Here is a 23,475-nt window from a genome sequence, read left to right as displayed (position 1 = left end):
GCCTGAACCCTCATAGGAGGCCTGTGTCCCAGCAGTGGGAACATATATGGGCTGATGATGATGATGATGATGATGAACGTAATGAAAAATAGAACCACCTTTTGAAATTATTTCTTCTATTGACTGGAATTCTAACAGACTATTAACTTCTTATCTTCGAGGTAACTGCTACCATTTCCTGCAAACATACTTCAAATAATAATCATATATAAGACCTTTACATAGAAAACATAGGCTATGATGTCACAGATACAATAATTTACCTTAGAACGTCGGGGGCTAAAACTAAAAGACCTTGTAGAGTATCTAATTTTCCAAGTATAATTATTATAATAATCGAGAAACAATTTTACAAGTCCCCACTTGTCCTAAAGTCCATAGATCTATGCACGAGTAGATTGACCAAAGAAAATGATAGATATAAATTACAGACCTAGAATACTATACTGAATATTAGAAAAGTAATATGTCGCATTTCTGGCAAATAAATGCATATAAAATTGCATAATTTAAAATTAAATTTGCATCAGCAAATATTTACCGAAGCACTTTTAGAATACTTAGACACGACTGACGACGAAACTCCAGACTCACGTATGCAAATTGGTGATACAACAGTAAAGTCCCAGCGGCGTCGGGTCTGCGCAATACTGATTTCTGAATTCGCACCTGCACTATTCCCACGTCCACACGTCACATACCCTATTCAAACTTCATTTACATCGAAACATTGTCAACGAAACAACTTTGTCTTTTTGTTTCTCTTCCAATCAAATTGGGACGTCCTCAGCTAGGAGCTAAAGTAGGTCGCATTTGCCTATTGTGGAAGTAAAAGGTATTGTGGAGGTAGCATTGACATGGGTGCTTTATTTTATTTTTGGTTATACTATAAAACCTCTATCTCAGCATTCATAGCATTATTAATATAAGGTTTAAATAATTAATAATTAAGAAAAAAACGTTCAATGCAATATAACTAATAAATCCGTAAGAAATCTTTATGAATCTAGAGACATTCCTTAACACTTATTTCACCTCCAAGGCTCGTAGTCCCAAGCATGTCTCAAGAAACAATTTTAAAATTGGAAACATAACACGTCGCGAATTTCTACATATAATTTTTATAGAATACAAAATTTTCTCTCGTCTAGTATAAAAGACAGTGACGGGTGGCTTCGTGAAAAATGTATTCCGTAAGGCAGACGCAAATAGGTGAACACATTGAAAAGTCTTCCGCGCGAACTCGTCTTACGGTATGTCAGACGGAGACGTTTGGGTTTTTTAAACTTCACACTCTGAAGCGCATTTACAAAGAGCGTTATTCTCGCTCGTATGTATTCTTTAAATACACTTTTCACTTGACTTATTTCATTCGTTTGTTGATATTCATATTCGTAGAATTCGGTTTTGTAAGGGTATTTATGTGCCTGATAAACGTCATTACCAAGCAAGCGTAAAGTAAACAGCGTTTGATGAAATTTTTCCAAATATGTGACAATAAAACGTAATAATTTTTATATAAGATTGGTAAGTTTAATTACGATATTTCTATAAATTAACGACTTAGTCTCCCCGTGACCACACTCGCTGTAAAGTGTTTTCGAAACGTCGGGTTAATAATATGATGAATAAATCGTGTTTAAAATCCGTAAAAAAGTTATAATTTCTAAATGCATAATACTCGCGTAAAATCAAACGCACATACTATGATATTTCTTTATTTTTATATACGTTAGACGAAAACTGTTTAAATTCGTCACGTGGCATTTGCAGTTAGTCGTTATACGTTATACACTTTTAGTTTTTTTTTTTCGTTTCCATCGAGATTGTTATTGCTTGCAAAACTAGTGAATGTTTGGTGCGTGACTTTATCCACTATTGGCAGTTTGCAAACACCAAAAAAAAAAGGTTAAAACCTATGAATATAAAATATAAATAGCAAAGTTGATAGTGTTTTTCAAGCTCAATATGCAATTGTCATCTCAGAATCGATTTAGTGATAATATAGTTATCATCGTCATAATTTTACATTAAAATGTCGATATGCACAATACAATTATAGCATTGAAATGAGATTTTTTTTAATTTCTTATATTGATATGTTATTAACTAGAAGAGTGTAACAAGCGTTTATGAAATTTATAAAAAGTGACCAAAAGAAGTAACTGCCTTCATCTAATATAACATTGGTCATTAAACATTAACCTATCTCCTTTTTTTTCAGACCATGTTCGTGAGTTCTCGTGCGGCACCCTGTACTACAGGACCTTCTTCGTGGACACGAAACGAGATGCTCTCTATGTTGGAGCAATGTAAGTATTATTATTCATCTATTATTTTACTGAATAATCATTTTTTGTTTATTTTATGTCATAACGGGCAACCGAGCTGGTAGTTCGCCTATGTTAAACTATCACCACCGCTCATAAAAATTTACAGAGGTATGGTCTACAAATGCGCTGTTTTAAGGGATTGGGGATAAGGAGAGGATTGGTGACGAGGATGAAGAGATAGAGTAGAAGGACTAGGTAAAAGATACGGGCCCAGTTAAGCAGAAAAGTTATGATTGAATATGTTTTATGGTCTCTTATGCAAAGAATCTGCTGATCCAAAAGTTTGCTTAATTATAATTTTAACCTATTTGTAACCGAAATAACAGCTTTATACATTTCCAGTCAGTGCTAGAATAGAGCTAATACATATTGCGCTGATCGAGTTTTTACTATATAAATTTATTTCGTATTTGTCAATACAAAAGTTTCCCAACAATATTGCATCGTATCATTTTATACTGAAGACGATGTTCAGCAAACATTCATTATAGTTTTGTATGAATGGTATATAACGTTTGCCGATATGAAACTATTATCTGTGAGATAAGTTAACAATTATATATATACAGTCTTATTTTATAGATAGTCTCAAACGACTTCAAAAAAGTCGAGTTCATAAATTCGACTGTATTATTTGGCTTTTTTACCTCAGAACTTTCGTTTGGTTGAACGGTTTTTTATGTTTATTGTTTTTGAAAGCTGGGGCCTCCGGTGAAGTCCCATTTAAATTTGGTCAACTTTGGAAAGGAAGGGAAGGCGGTTAAGGTTTTGATAAAAAAAAGTGTTCACTTATAGCTTGTTTAATCATATAACGCAGATATTGCATAAAACTAAAGCGACATTTATTTTTATAATTTACTAGCTTTCCGCCCACGGTTTTGCTGGCCTAGTTGCAGGAAAGATAGACCCGGGTTTGCCTCGCATGTTCCCGTTATTAAATAAAACTTTCCCACATCCGTCTCCTGGTTCTAAGCTACCTCTGCACAAATTTTCAGCCAAATCGATTAATCCCTTCTTGAGTTATAAATAGTGTAATTAACACCACTTTTTATATATATGGATTGTAGGCTAAAGAAATGACGTTCATTTTAATTTACTAAATTTACCATTCTTTAAATTAACCGTATTTGTAATTGTTACAGGGATAGATTGTATCGACTTAACATGAATAACATCAGTGCATCACATTGTGACGTAAGTATAGCTTTATTTATTTTCATCAATAGAACATTCTAGTAACAATTTAACTGATTATGACAATTACGATATTTAAGATTCATATTTAATACTTTCACGTTATAAATACAAATTTTAATTTCGTAATTTAATTAATATAAGAGAACTAGTTTTATGAATAAGCATACAATTATATAATTTCAAATCAAATTAATTTCAAGTATGAGAAGTGTTCTAATGTATTTATTTTTATTACAGAGAGATGCATTAAACTTAGAACCAAGTAACGTTGCGCAATGTGTGTCGAAAGGAAAATCAGAGGTAAGCGCATTTAATTTTATTTACTTGATGAAATATCGCAAATATAGGAAATCCAAAAGACTTATTTATCAAAATACTCCAAAGTTAAATTTCTAGTTTATTTAATGATTATTTAAATAGTAATCAGAATAATAACATAACTTTCCTAAACGAAAAAGTGTAAAAAACTGTTTTATATATATAATTGTATTTATCGCCAACACAAATATTAAACAAGATCAATTTCATTTATTCGTGAAATCTCACAATCGTCTACAATTAAAACTTTCGCGTTTCTACGTTTCTATTCCCGTAATTCGAATCGAACAAGCCACGTCAAAGGAAAATTAAGAAAAGTAAAGTGGTGAGACGCGTTGTTATTATTGTTTCATTAAATCAATAACAACCCTTTGTTCTCCAGTAAATTGCACACAACTAGCACTATTTCCGTCAAGATTTAATCTCATTTTTAACGGTGAGCGGCGGGAAGCGGGCATATTTCATAGCGGGAGCTTAAAGCCACGCTCTACTCGCTATATTAAGGCCGTTAATTTTGATTTACAATCGCTACGTAGGAGCAATATTTGTTTTATTTCCCCGTTACACCGCGGTCTGAAGATTGGGCCGATTGCAGAATTACTGCACTGCACGATTCGCTAATCCAATAATCGCCGCGTCCGATCTTGGCGTTTTGATTTTTTTTTATTTAAATCTCAATTTTTTTCACCCAATGAACAATTTTACTTTAACTGTGCACATAGTATTTTAATGAAAATTTCAGATTTATTATTGTTATTCTTATCGTATTATTAATAACTAGATATATTTATCATATTATAGTTTTTTTTTAATACTATTATCAAATAAACCTAACCATACTTTACAAGTTTATATATTTAATGAAAAAAAATATATTCGCTTAGAGTGAAAATTTTGGTTATGCATTTGAAAATGCTAAAACCTGCATAAAAAACTAATAAGATATTATCCGCAAATATCTCGAATCCAAAAACTACACCACAAATGTAACCCGTTATATAGACGAAAGCAAATAGAAAGCGAAACTTTTATTACAAGAGAAGCAATAGACCACATGCTACCCGCTCATACTTTTGCAAGAGAAAAAATAAATTCCTTTTATTAGTATAAAAGAGGGTTATAAAAAAGAATTATTTTCGAGTCTCTCACCTCAATCGTGAATGAAATGGCTACTCTTTGAAAGCTATAATCAAAGTTCCGCTGTCTACGAGTTTCCTTTCTCTAAACACGATGTCGTAACACGAAAAAGGCTGGGGATCGCCGTCGGCAGATTCTGTGAGGCTATCGGCTTGACACTCTTCTTGTTGTTTTAAGTCATTGTTCTTTGCGATCGTATCGGGAAAATCGCTAGATAAAAGCTTGATTGCGAATCTTTACGAAAAAGTATGGGATTAAAATAACGAGCCCGTGCTCTTGTCATAATAATCTTTGATATTATATTCGGCGACACTCATAACTCAACGCTATTAATAATGCAATTCGTTTATTTTCCTTATAAATAGTTACATAACGATATGTAATTATTTATGCTTTAGAGTACTTTGAGATCTTAGAATTGTTTTTTAAAATAATGTTTAAACTTAAAATAATGATCACATATTCAATGTTCAATGAACTTAGAACAAACATTACATTATTAATAAAAATTGAATGTTTCGAAAACATATAAATGTAACGAAGTAAAACATTTCTTTTAGATAATTTTTCCTACTAATTTATACTCCAGTACTCAAAAACGCCTTAACCATCGATTGTTAATATAAACGAGCACTTCATTAGCAATGCAAATATGTTATATCCACCCCAAGGAACCATTACGTATAGAAATATTGGTGCGATTCCTTACTTAAAACCTCTCTGAAGAAAAACGCGCGAAAAAGTAAAGCCGGTCGTAAATCTACTTACGTACAAAGTGGCGAATAATTAACGAAATGGACCAATCGAAAGCATTAGTTCGAAGTGAAGTTATGCGAGCGCCCGGCTAAGTGCCGTTAAAAGAAACTCAGACGTGAGTCTGATTGTTCTGCTTAATTCTGATTGTTTCTGAGCGTAAAACGCTTCTGTTCGCGTCAGTACAACGGTTGAACGTTCCGAGTATATTAATCCGATAATTACTTTAGAACAATCTCTCGGAAAGTTACCTCCGAGCCTGAAAGAAAGTGTGGCATAAGTTTTTACGGGAAAACAAAGAACTCGGCCTAATTGTTTATTTCCACGCGCCTATTCTACGTGAAAACTACGAACTGGGATTACGCCGGGGAAAGGGAATGAACATTCAGTTCTGTTCAGCTACTCTAATAAGAGAATTATACTGCAGGACAAGCGTAATTACTGTTTTTAAATCTAAATATAATGGTTTACTTTCTTTTTAAGTTTTTATTCGTTGCATATTTGGTCATTTAATTGGATAGATATAATATGAGACAATAGTTCTTAACATATCTACAACTTAATGTAAACGATTAAAAAATCAAAATACCTGTTTTTCTATATTTCTAAGATTTTAATTAAAAAGATTACAATCAACGAAAATCAATTTAATCCCAAAAAATAAAGTTTTGTACGCGAGCGTTAAAATAACCTTTCCAAGTAAATTTAAAAATTCTTTGTCATTTCCACCCGACTGTATGTCATAAAATCAAAATACAATGTCCGCACAATGGTACCTGGATACCGCAGTGACGTGGAGAAAATTAGTTTCAATCTCTCGACCGACCGCAGAAGCCGCGTATCACTACAGTATATTGCTTTTGAAATATCGCAAAAATAAACATATCGTATATTAGTATGCGCATAAAATATTGAACATTTAATTGAAACTGTTTGCTTAATCATTTACTATCGAGCCTTCAATGACTTGCGTGATAATGATGATATATTGGGTGGATTTTTGAGAGCTCTGCTATCACTAATCAGCTATATTATTTATACATTACATTATTTCGTTACGTAATGTAATTTATAATTAAATATAATGTTTTGCAATTCTGCAAAGCACGAGCAACGAATAAACATAAAGCAGTAATTTTTAAAATTAACAATAAGGAATAAATTTCACAAAAAACATTCCATATGCAGATACCGTCTGTTTTATCAAAGAAGTTGGAGCTGCGACAACTGAATATTCATTGTGGCGCGAATTCACTTATGAAGTGAAATGTATTGAAATTATTTCAAGCATCATTTTGTTCACTAAAACGAGCAACGCACACTCCTGTCACACGGAATATTAATGCCCCGTTCAATATTTATGTTGGACGCAAATTTACATAATCACGGCCAGTGAACGTTCACCCACTCTTTGGAATTACTATTATTCCAATAAAATTTCGATGCATCGAATATGTGGTTCCTTCGTTGCGTTGCAGCTCATCTCTGTAACATCAACGCAATGGAATTTAAAGTTTTAATCAGCATTGTATATAGTATAACACCATAAATCTTATAACCATTTCTGGCTTAGAACAACTACATCAATTAGCATGAATCTTCATTTTGAGACGATTTATATTATAATGAACATACATATATAGATAAAATGTTGGAAGTTATTTGAAATTTAAATGCAATTTTTTGTTTTAGCACTTCGATTGCCGTAATCACATACGAGTGATCCAACCGATGGGAGATGGCTCCCGTTTATATATTTGCGGAACCAATGCGCACAGCCCTAAAGACTGGGTACTATATGTAAGTATTTTTGTATATACAACTATAATGTGGATTAAAAAAGTTATTTTTTTGTGAAAAGTTTTGTTTTTACATATATTAATAGGAACGACATAAGGTGGACTATTCCGTTTACAATCCACAATGATAAAATTTTCACTGTCAATTTATAAAGTCAATTTTCCACTAAGATTCTATCGGTCTTAGGTACTTCTTTGGCACGCTTACGTAAACGTGAAGGCTATTTATTCTATATCTGGCACTAGTTCTTGAAGTGGTCCAACATGATGTTGGACATAAGCCAAAGATGCAACAGATCTCAACAGGTTTTCTGTAAATAAAATAAGACAACATGACTTTATGCAACGAAATTGGTAAAACAGAATTCTGTCACAATCTTGTAAATCCCTATTAAAGGATATGCTTTTTCGCTGACCACTTCACTTAATGTAAGTCTAAATAAAATCCAAAATATAACTTTGTATCGTTATTTTGCAATTACACCAAGGCGATTATAAGATTTAATTGAATACCACTCGCACATTTTCGCAGATTTATGAATGTATCAAAAATACAATTCGCATTACGGTCCGCTTCGCGCTTAGTGAAAAATGTATAGAAATTCCGGAAAAGATTTCCTTATTTGTATGTTCATAACGCATCACGTCTCACAGCTCCGTTTCAGCAGAAGATGCATCCGTGAGTACGTAAAGTAACTTCACGCTAGCAACCGCGACAAATTTCACGGATACTGATTCCAAATGACGCCATAAGACGAGAACAGATTTTTCTCGACGCTGCTTAAGGTATTTCCAGCTGAAGGACTCCGTAAAGACGACATCCAATGACAATTTTATTCAATGTATTTCGAATTTCAAATTTTAAAGCACGTGCCGTATTTTATAAAGCGCTCGTTGATAAGTCATTTCCATCGATTTTTAAGTCGTATAATGAATTTTCACAATAGGTATCGAAAGCAGGCCGCAATAAATTCGCTGAGTTCTCTTCACCTCTCACTTTCCCTGCTTTTGGCTTTTCATATAATAAAATTATGATATATCACTCTGACCCCTATCACGCTTTATCGTATTTCATATTGACTCTTGAAAACCCGTGACAAATTTTAACACGCCATGGATTTAAAAACAAAACAGTTAAAATATGTGTAATTACACATAAAGTGAAATGTAGGTATGTTCTTAAACCAATTGAAAATACCTCATAACATTATTTACTCGTATTATTAATATACTTCAAAATATATTCACCATGCACAAAAATAAAAAATTACATGAATCGAATTTCATTTGTAACAACCGCAAATCGAAACCAATAGCTGTTATTACACGGTACATAAAAATACAGTTTTGTGACGATAAATCGTATTAAAAGTCAAAAACCGAGAGCGGGAACGTTGAAAATTGAAAATATATTACGTTTGTGGGGAAGGAAGTATTGAATACGATCGGATACTTGCCGCCGGCCCTGCGCTACAGAGCACTGCTGCAACAGAGATAGTGCCTGACATTCATAAATAAATTAATTTCTGATATTGCTTATTTTAATATTTGCATATTCTACATACTTTGTTATTTGTCGACATTTTTATCTGTGAAATAATCCATGGTCTTTACTTATTATAACTACTTTATACAGTTTATACAGCTATTTGAGAATAAAATCAACTGAATTATGATATAGAAATGTGCAAGTCCGGAAAATTAATTTAAATGAATATATACTTGAAGCATGAGTAATAAATATCACAGCATAATCTGTCGTTTGAGTAATGCGTTCGCTCCCTCCCAGGGGTAAGGGCGCGTCAGTTTCAAAAATTGAGTGAAATCACATGTACGCAATTGATAGGGCTCAGGGACAGGCAGGCTGATACAAACCAAAATGTTTCATATTGGCTGCACCAATTTATATCTATTCTATTGCAAATGGCGGTTTACGGTTCGAAGGGAATTCGAAACAAATGACGGATGCGATTGCGTTCCCGGCGACGACGCGCAATCGGTTTTCATTTATTTTTCATATTGTATTGGAACAAGTCGCGATAAGAGTCGTCTATAAACAGAAATCATTGTGACTTTATTTTACAATTTATGCATAACGGTGAATAATATTTAAATAAGTTCACTTGCAATTTATTTACTCTGTACGTTTAAAGTTTATTCGCCTATGCAATAGTTATTAAAAATCAACAATAGACAATGGACGCATAGCTTATCGAAGTGAGAAAGAGCAATAAAAGGGAAGTGATTCGCTGGATCGAATAAAACAAAGGTATCGTTTGTTACCGGTTGCCATGCATAACAATAGGACAATTTGTATAGCAGATTTAAAACACATCGCATTTATCCCGGCCGAATGAATGCGATAAGCCCCGCTTATTGATTGTTCCCATTTAAATTGAAAACATTCAACCTGTTCCGTCACACGTGCTAAATGAAGCGGAATTATAACAATGTTCTTACATTTTGATTTTCATGAACAAACCTATGTTTATTAATACAAAGGATTAGTTGATAACTTTTATAATATCATAATTTACTCTCAGGTGTAAACGTTGTCGAACATCTAAATTATATAATAGTGAAGTAACTTATAATATGATTGAAGCAAATAGCGAGTACAACAAACAACGCCGTAAACGATTATCCCACCTGAGCTAGGTGTGATACACCGGTAAAAGCGTCATTACCATAATTATAACGAGCGCCGCGACGTGTGTGAGACCACTTGACAAAATCACGTTATAAGCCATACAGGGCATTCAGTGGACGCTTCACAGCACTTGCTTAATCATTTTGGTGTCTGTGAACAGTTTTACATACGAAAGCAGCCTGAGTGCTCACAGGACTGGTTTCATGGAACAAAGGTGCGAACGATTACAAGAATGTGCCGGGTTTTAGAGTAACAAAATGCAAAATGTAAAGCGCTTGAGTACGTCGCTTATGGTGTTTAAAGTTGTTAGAAATAATTACCCTAAATAAAACAATTTTTTAAATGTTAATATTGACTTGTTCGTGTATTTTTGTATGTCGGCATGTCAGAAGCATTCCCTTTAGCATTTTTAAGTATTCTCATTAAGATTCTCGGAGGTGCATTGCACATGAGTTTATGGCGGAAACTTGTTACCACTCGTGCGGTTGTTTTCTTACATTTGCGAACGGCAGCTGGTTAAAGAAAACGTCGTTGATATGCGAAACGCGAAGCAAAGTTTATATGGAAGCGAGCGAATTGAAGTTTTTTTATCGTCTCAATAGAATAAAATTTTTGCTATCAAGTCTCTGGAACAGATAATGGAAGATATGGTCATGTTTATTTACGCGTGTGTGTTTTGCTGGAAAATAAATTAATTATTAAAATCATTGTAAAAAAACCAAATAAATACAATTCTTGCATTTAAAGATTACAGATTATTCTTTTAATTTTGATTTTAAATATAAACTAAATAAATATATGGTGATATTTGGGTATGGAAATATAATCTGTCATACTCTTACAGATTTGTGAATAAATCGTTGTAAATCAAGTTCTTTCCATTTTTTATAATTAAAATGCATGAAATAACATGTCTTATGCTAAATTTTTATATATTCTAAATACAAATATGAGCTTAGTATTAACGCTGTGTGATTTATTGTTGTATTGTCGTCTCCACTAAATATAGTCGTTCTATTCGTTCTCAAAATAATGTGTTGAATATAAAATCGTGCTACAAAGCATAGCTCTCTTAATGAGGATAAGTATAAATCTATCTAACAGCTAAAAGCTTTTCCAAACTTATTTTAGTCATATGAAAGTTGCTTTCAATCGATTCGCGTATATCAGACGCCGAACACAGGTGTGGTTTCGTCTCATTCAGAATTAGGATCCAATATCTTTGCCGGAATAGCTATTGTTTGCTTTGTTATCATAATAAAACTACGATTTGGCAAGAAGGTACATTAAATTCACGTTAGTTTATACATCATTTTACTACGAGGTGTCTTTTGACTTTTGAATTACTCTGTTTTTTTTTTATGTCATAGCGGGCAACTGAGCTGGTGGTTCGCCTGATGGTAAACGATCACCACCGGCCATGAACATTCGCAAAGGTTGGGCCTCTGCGAATGCGCTGCCCGCTTTTTTGGGATAAGGGAAAAGGAATGGATTAACGACTGGAAAGAAGGAATGGACTGGGACGGGTGAGGAAAAGGAAACGGGCCTCCGGCTTCCCCACTCACCGTACGAAACACAGTGGCATGCCACTATTTCACGCCGGTTTTCTGTGGGGGTGTGGTACTTCCCCGGTGCGAGCTGGCCCAATTCGTGCCGAAGCATGCTCGACTCCCACAATAAATCTGTCTATGCTGTCTTTGCAATACTTGATTATGTGGTGCGGTGCGGATTATGAAAATGTACTGCAAAAACAAAGACTCTCACATTTTACCAATTAATTTGCTTAGGCTCTTGTATTGATATTGATGAACACATCAGATATAAAAGTTACATTTAATTATAATTATTCATAATTTAATCATAACTTCTGTCTTCTCGTATTCACGTAAATAAAACACAAGAAAGCTCTTCCACGTAGTCGTAATCAACAATTATTTTCAAATATTTACTGTCTTTATCTCATCCATAAAGTAGCTTATACTTAAACTATGTTATACCGCGGAATTGCTGTCGCTTATTTGAGTTGAAAGGACAAACTTTTAAGACGAACTTAGTCATGCAAAATCTTTGTGCAAATAACCGAGACGATCGAAACCTCTTAGCATAATATTCAGTATAAACTTCTATAGAACACTAACTAGTTATTATGTGACAATTTCATATTGGCCTCTAATCATTAGCTGTTAGTGACACGCTTGCCAAAACTTTACCCGTCTCGATATCTCGCAATTTAGATTTGCTTTGTGTGCCTGAGATATAGATCAAAGGGGTTGTTGTGACTCTAAAATGTAACAAGAAATAACTAAAACTTTGTTGATGTCATTTGGTTTTCACTGTTGTATACGACAATTGGAGATAAACCAAAAATTTAAGCTTCAAAATAGGAAATTAACTCGTCATACGATCTTATAATGCTTAATTAGTTTTAATACGGACAGCAAAATGAGCCTTCTTTAATTGCTAGATATTTTTTAATCTTTTGAAACTTTGAATATAAGCTTATGTAAATATAGTGAGACGTATATATCTAGAACAGGAAGGCAATCAATGCAAAGAATTAAGAGCATATAAAATAATCCGTATACAATATTAACTTAGTTATAAATAACTGTTTATATATATATATATATATAAATACATACTTTTATACATACTTTTATATATATAAAAATACAAATATAAAATACATAACATATTTATATATAAATACATAACGAGATGACATCAGATTAGTAGACAAGATAGCTGCAAATTTGTAGATTTGACTTTCTTAAATACTTCAGAGAGCCTTCAATTAATCACAATAAGTTAGTTTTTCAAAAATGCAAAAAATAAGTAAGAAAAATTAATAATGGATTAAACTTTAATTTAATTAAATTCCAAGATTCACGATTACATAACATACTAACTAAGCACTTCAGCAACTTAATTATACTCTCATCATCCGATTACATAACTATCAAATTGTCTTAGAAACCGCACCAATTTCGGGAATCTCGAAATTCTTAGTCTGAGAAGTTAGGAGACTCATCCATATTCAAAATGTATTGGAGAGCTATCATAGTCTGTCACGTTTAAGGAACGTATTCAGGTGCGGGCTTTTGTTCTATTATAGCTTATCGATCGTATTTGTAAAAGCTCATTCTACTGTTAGGGTTTAACGACGGAATTATTCAATTCTAAACTGTGTCTGCTCAAATCTATAGTTAATTAAAAAGATGTGGAAATAATTGTTTTACTTATATCTAGATACCATAATTTTCCTTTTGAGTGTTAATAGACATTATTTCGTAATAAATCATCTGATCATCTAAAATATTAAACCTCGTTCTCAAAATTCTATTTTTTAAATAAAACAACAACCCCTTTTCCTCATTCGTAAACATGGAATCATAAAGTTTGTCACGAAATAAGAAAACATTAAAATTCGTGAGGCAAACAGATGTAAATCCTTGGGCTGCCAACTTTCACTCAATGCGTAATCATTATCATCGCCGGACGCTTCATTCCGTCACTGAAAAGCTTTAAAGATGGTAATTTGGTAAACAAACAAAGCAAGGGCCTAATGAAGGTTGCGGGTGTCCACAAACTTTCTTATTCTGCAAGGGGAAGCCCCCGAGCTCTTCCGTCCGATCCATTTGCTTGTTTATTCTGGGCTTACTTTCGTTTCGTTTTGTAAAATAATGTACCTACTTACCATCTTGTTTGCAAATCTCGTGCTTTGACAATTGCCACTTTCCCACACGTTGAGTACATCTAATATAAAGACAACACAGTTTTTAAGTACTTATAAAATTAATATGAATTAAATGTTTACAAAAGTTGAAGAGAGTACAGTCGTTGTAAGTAATGTATGCAATAAAAATATGAAATAGATGAAGTAATACAAACTAATAAATTGCCACGTTGATATCTCAATTACATACTCCATAATAAAGGAAAAAACCTCTTAACTTATCTTTAACTTATGGCAAGAAATGAGGAGACCCGCGTCGCTCCCCGGGCGGTCGCAGCGGGCGCCACCTCATGCCTAATTTAATTCTCAGCTTATTGAAATAAAAACGACATAGGTTTTCGTCAGGTGCCGGGAGGCGTGCGGGTCACAGGTGCCGCCGATGGTCGCGGCATCGTTAAAATTTACATAAAGTCTCAATCCACGATGTCGGGTGCTGCCCACCCCACGTTTATGCTACATTTAGTAATTTTATGATAATTTTGAAAACGGTCCCGCCACCCATCGCATTATACTAATAGAGGAGACCGCAGGACGCCCATACGATGTCGAAAATATTCAAGCGTCTTTTAAAATAATAAGTTTCGGTCGATAAATCGCCATGGAACGGACATGGATTTAGGTAAAATTAATAGCAGATGTGTTTTCGAGTGCGGAGGGCTGTTACGGCAGACACATAAATCCACTTGTTTGGTTTAAAAACGCCTTTGATTAATAGCGCTTGAAATCAAAGTGTTTGCGCGTAAAATTTTTAATATTTAACTTTTTACGGCTGCCGGGACGAGGGTTCGAAAGCAATTCCATGCAAATGTCTATTTACGCGTTGTACAGGTATCGGGAAGGTGGCGATAAAAATAAACGGTATTGTTTTGTTGCAGTCGAATCTGACACACCTGCCTCGGCACGAGTACGTGCCGGGGATCGGTATGGGCGTCGCCAAGTGTCCGTACGACCCCGCCGACAACTCCACCGCGCTGTGGGTGGAGAGAGGCAACCCGGGATCCCTGCCCGCATTGTACTCGGGAACTAACGCGGAATTCACAAAGGCCGACACGGTCATTTTTAGAACTGACCTGCACAACTTGACCACGGGACGCCGAGAATTCTCCTTCAAACGGACACTTAAATACGACTCCAAGTGGCTTGACAGTAAGTGTGTTTTTATGCATTTTTTATTTAAAATATGTGTATGTTATATCATATTCCCAAAAGTCCGAGCATAATCACAACAACTGAAACATAATATAACTAAATGACAATCCAATCTTTGATTGCAAAATTTGTCTTGATTACAAATTAGTAGGTACCGAATATTAAAATAATTCAGAGACAAAAGATCTAAGAATTACTTATATCAATAGTACTAGTGAGACAAAAGTAATTAATAGATTAGTGACGGAATAATACTGCGTTAATCATTATTCCTAAATTGGAAATATAGTAGTTCGACTTGAACGCTACTAATTTATCGACAAATTAATTCATAATCATTAAAGTCAGCTCCTATATTCGACAGCAAACCACGCTACGCTGGTTATCATTAGAACAATTGTTTCAGTCATAGGGATTATGCGAATTAAACAGAAATTGGCCTGTTTTCCACTAAACAATCGAAATTACACTGTTTTCGCTCTAATGAACGGTTATATGCCTCCAATCTTTCGTTAATTTGTATTCCTGAGTATTCTGTATAGAAATTATGGGACGATAAATTCGGTTTAACTTTCGGATATCGTGTTATTTGTACTTTTATTTCTGTTCTTTGTGTACTTATTAAAGTAATCAATGTGTATGTAATTGCTGTTGTTATGAAGTTTACGTGATATTATTTGCGTGTTATATGAATAGCGTACAAAGTGCAAACATGATATGTGTTTAATTATGTATGGCTAAGGTATTTAGGTTATCGCAGTAATTTAATACAATAATAATTGAACATCTTTTTATATGTAACATTCAAGCGCATGATATTCAAAAACCAAAAAAATATTTTAAAAGTCGAAATTTTTAGAATCTCGAATGTTTTTAATAAAATTTAATCCATTGAACCGCGCCTCGCTATTGCCGTAAATTCGCTTTGATAACTAATTGCGAAGCCGCAATAATTTATAGCTCCTAATATTCTAAAGCTTTAAAGTCTTATTAGGTCCTAATTCTCCTATAGCTTTAATTTTCTGGTGGGAAATTAGCTTTTGCTCGCGATTACAATGGACGTTAGCAATGCATAGATCTACAAACACGTGTATTTAATCCTAAACACGCGTCGATTTTATTCTGAAGCCAATAAATGAGTGCTTATTATATTACAATAATATAAAACCCTCTATACATTGTAATTGACACATGGCTTCATCTAATATTTATTGCATATCATACGGAATAACAGCGATTTGATGCCTTGGTAATAACGTGGGGATTTGCCGCTGCTACAATAGGTTGAATATTTTAATTAAATTTTTATTTTTATATATAAATATTATAAATTGTAACTTTAGGTTCTCTGTTGTTTTAATTTTTATAAGAAAATCGTGAATAATAATTAAGTTTAATTATTTTTATACATACAACCCTTCTCACATAAAATACGTAATCACTTAGAAATTAAAAACTTTTTAACGGATTTTTAACGTGATTTATTCATTATATTATTACCCGACGTTTCGAACACTTTACAGCGCAGGTAATCACGTCACGTTACGTTATTTTATTACGTCACGATTACGTTATTTTATTTATATGTTATTATTTTTCTAGAACCAAACTTCGTCGGATCATTCGACGTGGGAGAATACGTGTTATTCTTTTTCCGGGAGACAGCGGTGGAATACATTAACTGCGGGAAAGCGGTGTACTCGAGGGTAGCCCGTGTGTGTAAGCGCGATACTGGAGGGAAGAACATATTGAGCCAGAACTGGGCTACGTATCTGAAAGCCAGACTCAACTGCAGCATTCCCGGAGAGTTTCCATTCTACTTCAATGAAATACGTAAGTAAATGCACTGACTGTGCAAGTTTATTTGTAAGGAAATTTCAGTTTTCCGAAATATTATCGTCACGTCAAAGATACATTTATTTTATGAAATGTTATCGCCAAAGATTTACTTCTAGATACAGAGAAAATAACATAATATGTATTTATGTAACGAACAAAAAATTTATAATCCTCCTGCGTTTTTACAGATCTGTGAATAGAATTATGCCTGTTCTATCGAACATCAAAGATAGCATTACGCGAGCACCTATTTATATAATTTACTCAATTATAAGTACATAAAACTCCCCAAATTTTTCTGCTTCACTCGAACAACAAACTAAACCTTCCCCACTTAAATTTTAACTACATCCCGCTACGTCCCTTCGACCAAACACGCAAATATTGACTGTCAATTCCGGCCAAACATACGGAGTTTCAATTCAATGGTGCATAGAGATTTAAGCGACAAAAGCGTAGCCAATTCCCGTCGCGATCCCAATCTTCATCTAATATTAATGTGCACCGTTCTGCCTCTAACGCCTTTCCCCCACTGCATTCCTTGCATAACTCATGAGAATGTAATAGCAACATTTAAATATTTACCGTTTACTTCACCAAGACTCAATTAAAGAAAAGTCATTTGAGGTGTACAGGAAAGCAATGTAATATTTCGTTTTCACTTTAATTTCAAATGCATGTATATGTTGATACGTATTATATATTATTACTTTTTCGATCAACATATCAAGCTCTTATTGGAGCTATTTTGCGAAGTTAACATCTTCGTTATCGTAGGTTTTAATCTAATGAACTATACTGATAAAAATTAAAGCATCATGATTTGATTTGATTTCGTGATTTTGCTATACGGCGCCTGAATAAAGTTGAAAGATGTTTATGATAAATCGTATAATCGTATTCTAACCTAAAAACCTGATAGTAAATGAAACCACTTTTTTCTTGTATTGTATAGAATAGAATAGCCGTGTTATTTTTATGAAATTGACTGGCTTTAACATTATGGGTTCAGTAAATAGATTTTTACATTCACACTAACATTAAAAGAGCACATAATGATAGTATTCTACGACCTACATTCTATATAACGCCTTATTATTATAAACACGCTCATTCCTTATAAAACATTGAACAAACTAGAACACGTACTTAAATAAAAATGAAAGGTAATTTTATGAGTCCGTGCTAACGTTGAAATTTTTAATTAAAAGTATTAAATGAAAAGCCCTTGTTTTTGTATATTGTATTGCCCAAAGTTTCCGCTTTATTAAGCAAAGAAACAAAATTGTATACAGTATGTCCAGAAATTTTAATAGAATTATTTTCTTGAGACAATACCGTTTTTAAACTCTTTTGCTGTAGGTTTTTACAACTTCATGAATATAATTATATTTAAATAAGTAGTTGAAGCTATAATTAACCCCACTTCACATGTGACATACTCGTTGTTAGTGGTTTTTATTATCCAGAGGCAGGCGATCTTTGAAATACATTTGCAAACAAAATATAAAAGAAATTAAATATAATATTTATATACTAGAGTTATTGGTCTTTAATATGACATCTGTTTTATATCAATACCATAATATCAAGCTTATATTAAATAATGTGGTTTTTTCTTTTTAAGTCAGTGCCTAAATGATGATTTTGTTATAATTCTTAATACACTCTATATAATACCATAATACAGAATTACAAAAAAATGAACATGTGTTACGCAGATCGGGTGGTATTTAAATAAGGAGGTTAAAGAATAAATTATATTTATAGTCGGCACGCGCTAAGCTTTCGTTTTGACAACTCTTTCGTGTTTTGTTTGTAAAATATGTTCTTGCTTTCTCCCAAAACATCGCTTTACGCCTTTCTCATATTTAATACAACTGTTATTTATGATATGACATGCCTACCTACATTTTTTTAACGACATGCCACGAAAATATTTTAAATGGAGTGGTTGCTCAATGGAAGTAGATAGTTTGAGAATAATAAACCTTATGCAACAATAATCATAATTTACTATTTTTATTTACAAGTATCTAATAAATCTAATAAAGTTATGAATGTAATAATCTATCGTTCAGAAAATTAAAAAGGGTTAAAAAATAATTATGTTAAATATACTGACATTATGGTGTACATAAACTAATAACCAACAAATTCAAATAGTGCAGAACAGTTCGTAATTATTATTCAAACAATTTAAGCTTATGTGACATCTACAACCTTGGAACTAATCGTCATAACTTCTGAGTAAAGTTTGACAACCACAATAGTTACAATTAATTGGATTGCTAACTCTTGTACTTTGGGAAAATTATGATTGTCTTGCAATTACGAATTGTTATATAAATTATTGTTTGTAGAAACGTTGAAATATTTAGTTACCTGTAATATAACTTTCTTTTCACAGGGGTTGTATTATGTAATTACATCACAATTAAATAAAGAAACTTCAAAGTAAGAATCGTGATTAAAGTACAATAAAGTACAATATATGTATATTGTATATGTATATATTGTAATAGCTTGAAGCTGACTAGCAGCTAATCAATATCAACATCAACAAAGACTTTTATTCGATTATGCTCTAATATAATACTGAATCAATTAAAATACCCGCTTAAGGTTTCCCTTTAACTAATATTACGACGCCTAATCCGCAACAGAGCACTTCCTGAATTTCAGTCAGACTCCCGCGGGACACATTAAAAGCGAAACGGGATCGCGTCTGAATAGAATACCTCCATCTGTTTTATGTTCGCAGTTACATTTTGTTGTAAATTTAATTCGTTTTGCCTATAATGAAATACAATTATGTAGAATTATTGCCTGTTTAATTGGATCTTTAAGTACGTTCTACTTCATGTTATTTTCAAAGTTGAAAAAAATAATTTTAAAGTATAAAATTTTTTATTAAGCACATATTATAATGTTATTTAGCAAGAGCTAAATAAAGAGCAAATGCAAGAGCAAATTATTCATATTTTATTCTATATTTAAAATTCATTGCAATATTCTGATTGTGTATAGACTAGTTTAGACAAAGGTTTCATAACTTCAAAATTTGTTTCAACAGAGAGCATTTACAAAGTTCCCGGAGATGACAGTCGCTTCTACGGAGTGTTTACTACCGCGTCAACTGGGCTTATGGGATCTGCTATTTGCACATTTACTATCGGCGACATCCAGAAGGCATTTGAGGGGAAGTTCAAGGAACAGGCAACGTCCAGTTCAGCTTGGCTGCCGGTTATAAGCAGTAGAGTGCCGGAACCGAGGCCTGGCACCTGCGTTAATGATACTTCGTCACTACCGGACACAGTTCTTAATTTTATTAGGTAAGATATCTTTGATATTCTTTTCTGGTGCGACGTTCTGCAAAGCGTTTTATGCTAATAACATAAAAGTAAAGAGTTTGTTTGTTTGAACGTGCTAATCTCAGGAATAGGACCGATTATAAAATTCTGATCCCTGCGTTCAAAAAGCTATACATGTACCGCGGGCGAAAACAGGCGGAACACTAGCAGATTACAAAACTGTATTAATTTGCTTATTATTTTCCTTCATTACATTCAACACACAAACGAAATTGACAAAGATATTAAAACATTATGCCAGTATCGAGTGCAATGAAAATAAATCAAACGCATTGTATTCAAGACATTATTATCACAATCGGCTATTACATCAATATGTCTGAAGACAAGAATCTTATTCCCGAACAAAGTAAACGAAGGTAAACAGAGTCGACGATCGCTTACAAACTTGCCACAGGAATCTCAACAGAAGCTCATTGAAATCGCAGGCACTTTTATCTAGCGACACGTCCTGTTAATTATTATCCGACGCTCTCATCCCGAGGGTGTTCAATTATTTTTTTTTTCCACACTTTACACGATCCTCGTGTGGAAACGCTGAGATTTTAACACTTCACCTGAACCAGCGTGAAAATAACACATTTCACGCACCGAGATTGAAATTTTTAATTAAATAAGTGGGGATTTGTTGTCAACGTGGAAAGAAACGGCTTTAGCGTTGTGTGTCGGATGGCGTATCGCTCGACGCTATCGGGGACGCGTTACATTCGTTTTAATGTTTTTGCTGTGCTAATTTTCATCCAAACATGTTGTATTGTTGCTTTTAAACAACTTGGTTAGTAGTAATGGAGGCCGGTACAATGATAAAGGTAAATTTACATTTATGGAAAGTTAGATGTTAGACTGACGTTGATTGTCGATTGAATTTAATATTGCATTAATTTCTTGATGTGTTAACCTATGTAAGAACCTTCAGTTGGATATGTGATACAATCCTGTACTTTTATTATAAGCGTGTTCAAACAAATAAACAGACAATTACATAAAGATTTGAGAAAGTCGCACATTTATATTGCGATGAGGCTTTGTAGGACTTCTGGTACGAATTCATATAAATTATAATAGATGATTTCCGTAAATGATAATATTCACATTATATTGTTTATATGTTGTCATCATTTTTCTATGTTTCCATATTTTTTAAACAGATCTCATCCATTAATGGACAGTGCGGTATCTCACGAACACGAAAAGCCTATATATTACAAAAGAGACTTATTCTTCACGAGGCTGGTGGTAGACCGAGTGAAGGTTGACATGATGGGGCATCAGTTGGAGTATACCGTGTACTATGCTGGCACAAGTAAGTACAATATTAAAACGTCTTTATTTTATAAGCAGAACATATGAAATTATAATTCTTCTTGTTTGTTCTTTTTGGAACTGTAAAGAACTTGTACGTTAATTTTTTAATAAAGCCAAGCTTATTTATTACATTTACTATTAACTGTACTAAAATATGAATTGTACGTGTCTTTAACTTTATTTAATAATATACGCTGCTAAAACTTCTTGGTGCGAACATGTTTTAAACGAATTTATTACTTTTATTAAAGAGTTAACTTTGGTATCATCTGCATATAACTCGCGGCCTTTGAACCTCCCAGCAACTCATGCCGTCTATCCGTAACGACGTAACATTTTCTTTGATATTTCACTTACAAAATTACCCACACTTTACTATGTGTCTTAAGTGCACATCAACGTACAAATCGAATTAATAATTTTGACTTGAGTGATACAGTAATTGAATAATATTCGGGTCTACGGGTCGGGTCACGAATGTTCGACCTACATAGATTTATTTTGGCAGCTGTCAATATTATACGGGCTTATGATTTGTTAACGTAGCGCGCACGCCTCACTTGTAGGAAAATTGTATTTATAAATAGACTACCCGCTCTTAAATTGGGTTCCTTAGAGCACTTCCGCATATTTGTAAGCATATAGTATATTATATCATGAACAAAATGATGAATGCTCCATTTAAATACAATTTAACATGATCCGCAACATAAAATTTCAAGTGTGTTATAATATAATAAATAACTGTTTCCAATTCGTCACACTTTTTATTAATTGACGTTCACATTATTATGATGTTAAAGTATATAGACAAAAGAGGAACCAAAAAAATAATCTACCTTTAATTATATTTTATAATAAAAATACCAGCATTATTTAAGCGGTAATTATTAAGTTATAAATTGCGTTAAATTCAATTTTTAATTAAAATTTACACTCTACCAGCATCCAGTCGAAACAAAAAAAAAACCACCAGTATTAAAAATACCTTCGCGCTGTGAAATGAAAAAGTATCTCTGGATGAAAATGGAGCAAAAGCCATAACTCGTTTTTGTGACATTTGGACAAACGCAACCCTTCCGTCGCCATCAGTGTTCGCGCATTCTCGCTTTCTAATATTTCTTTTCATTAATAATTTATTTTGCATTGTTTTATTCACGTAATATAAAAGGTAAATATAAGGTATGTTTTTCTGTGTACGCGCTCAACCCTCTGTATCAGGGAAATCGAGGCAAATTTGATAGTTTCGTAGTTTCTAACTCGTATTATATACACAAGATCCTAAATTCGCCAAAGCTGCTTAAAATCCATTGTCATATCCGAGCGGGAAGATAGCCTTTGAAGGCACGAAAACCCATTATAATTTTTATTGTTCGTACGCAACGACCATGCACAACACCTACTTTTTAACACTTTGTCAACTCACAATTTATTAACTTTTAAAAGCTCGCACTAAAGCTTTTAAGCCGCACACTCGAACAGTATTCCGTTTTCCTCAGAAGTAGCAAAAAGTACATTTCTCTTTAAGCCTTTTTGAAAGTCGCGTTGCATTTCCACGGTTTTTCTTTCTCCTAAGGGGTTGTAGGATCTCAAAAGTATAATGCGAACGAGTTTATTAATAACTCCAACACTTTCTGTTATTACGCCACCGGTACTTATGAATAATTTTACTCGTAAAGTCTTCGTAGATTTAGTTAACTCAAACTAATTATGTTTGCATTTGGTTAGTATTATTTTGCTTGGTGCACGTGTGCCTTCAGATTGCGGCAGACCACAGACGTTGGTTGCGATCGTCGGTGCGGCGTACATTCGTACATCGCGCATTAAACAACACCTTTAAGTTGTAATTTTCCTCCGGGTTGTTGCAATTTTCACCAATCTACCT

At 33.4% G+C, this 23,475-nt stretch overlaps 1 protein-coding gene across 2 annotated transcripts in view; it reads left to right on the top strand.

Moving 5' to 3' along the window:
- Positions 1–23,475, top strand: part of LOC119832751 (semaphorin-2A-like) — a 511,596-nt gene that overhangs the window by 472,019 nt on the left and 16,102 nt on the right. For both annotated transcript variants that reach the window (XM_038356484.1, XM_038356483.1), the window contains 8 exons: positions 2,225–2,312; positions 3,476–3,527; positions 3,768–3,830; positions 7,431–7,538; positions 14,799–15,069; positions 16,675–16,905; positions 19,988–20,246; positions 21,434–21,588. In XM_038356484.1, the coding sequence (XP_038212412.1) occupies positions 2,225–2,312; positions 3,476–3,527; positions 3,768–3,830; positions 7,431–7,538; positions 14,799–15,069; positions 16,675–16,905; positions 19,988–20,246; positions 21,434–21,588 (1,227 nt within the window). The remainder of the gene's footprint in view (positions 1–2,224; positions 2,313–3,475; positions 3,528–3,767; positions 3,831–7,430; positions 7,539–14,798; positions 15,070–16,674; positions 16,906–19,987; positions 20,247–21,433; positions 21,589–23,475) is intronic.

Source organism: Zerene cesonia, chromosome 16 (assembly GCF_012273895.1).
Source record: "Zerene cesonia ecotype Mississippi chromosome 16, Zerene_cesonia_1.1, whole genome shotgun sequence".
Lineage (NCBI taxonomy): Eukaryota > Metazoa > Arthropoda > Insecta > Lepidoptera > Pieridae > Zerene > Zerene cesonia.
This window is presented reverse-complemented; position numbering and strand designations above follow the sequence as displayed.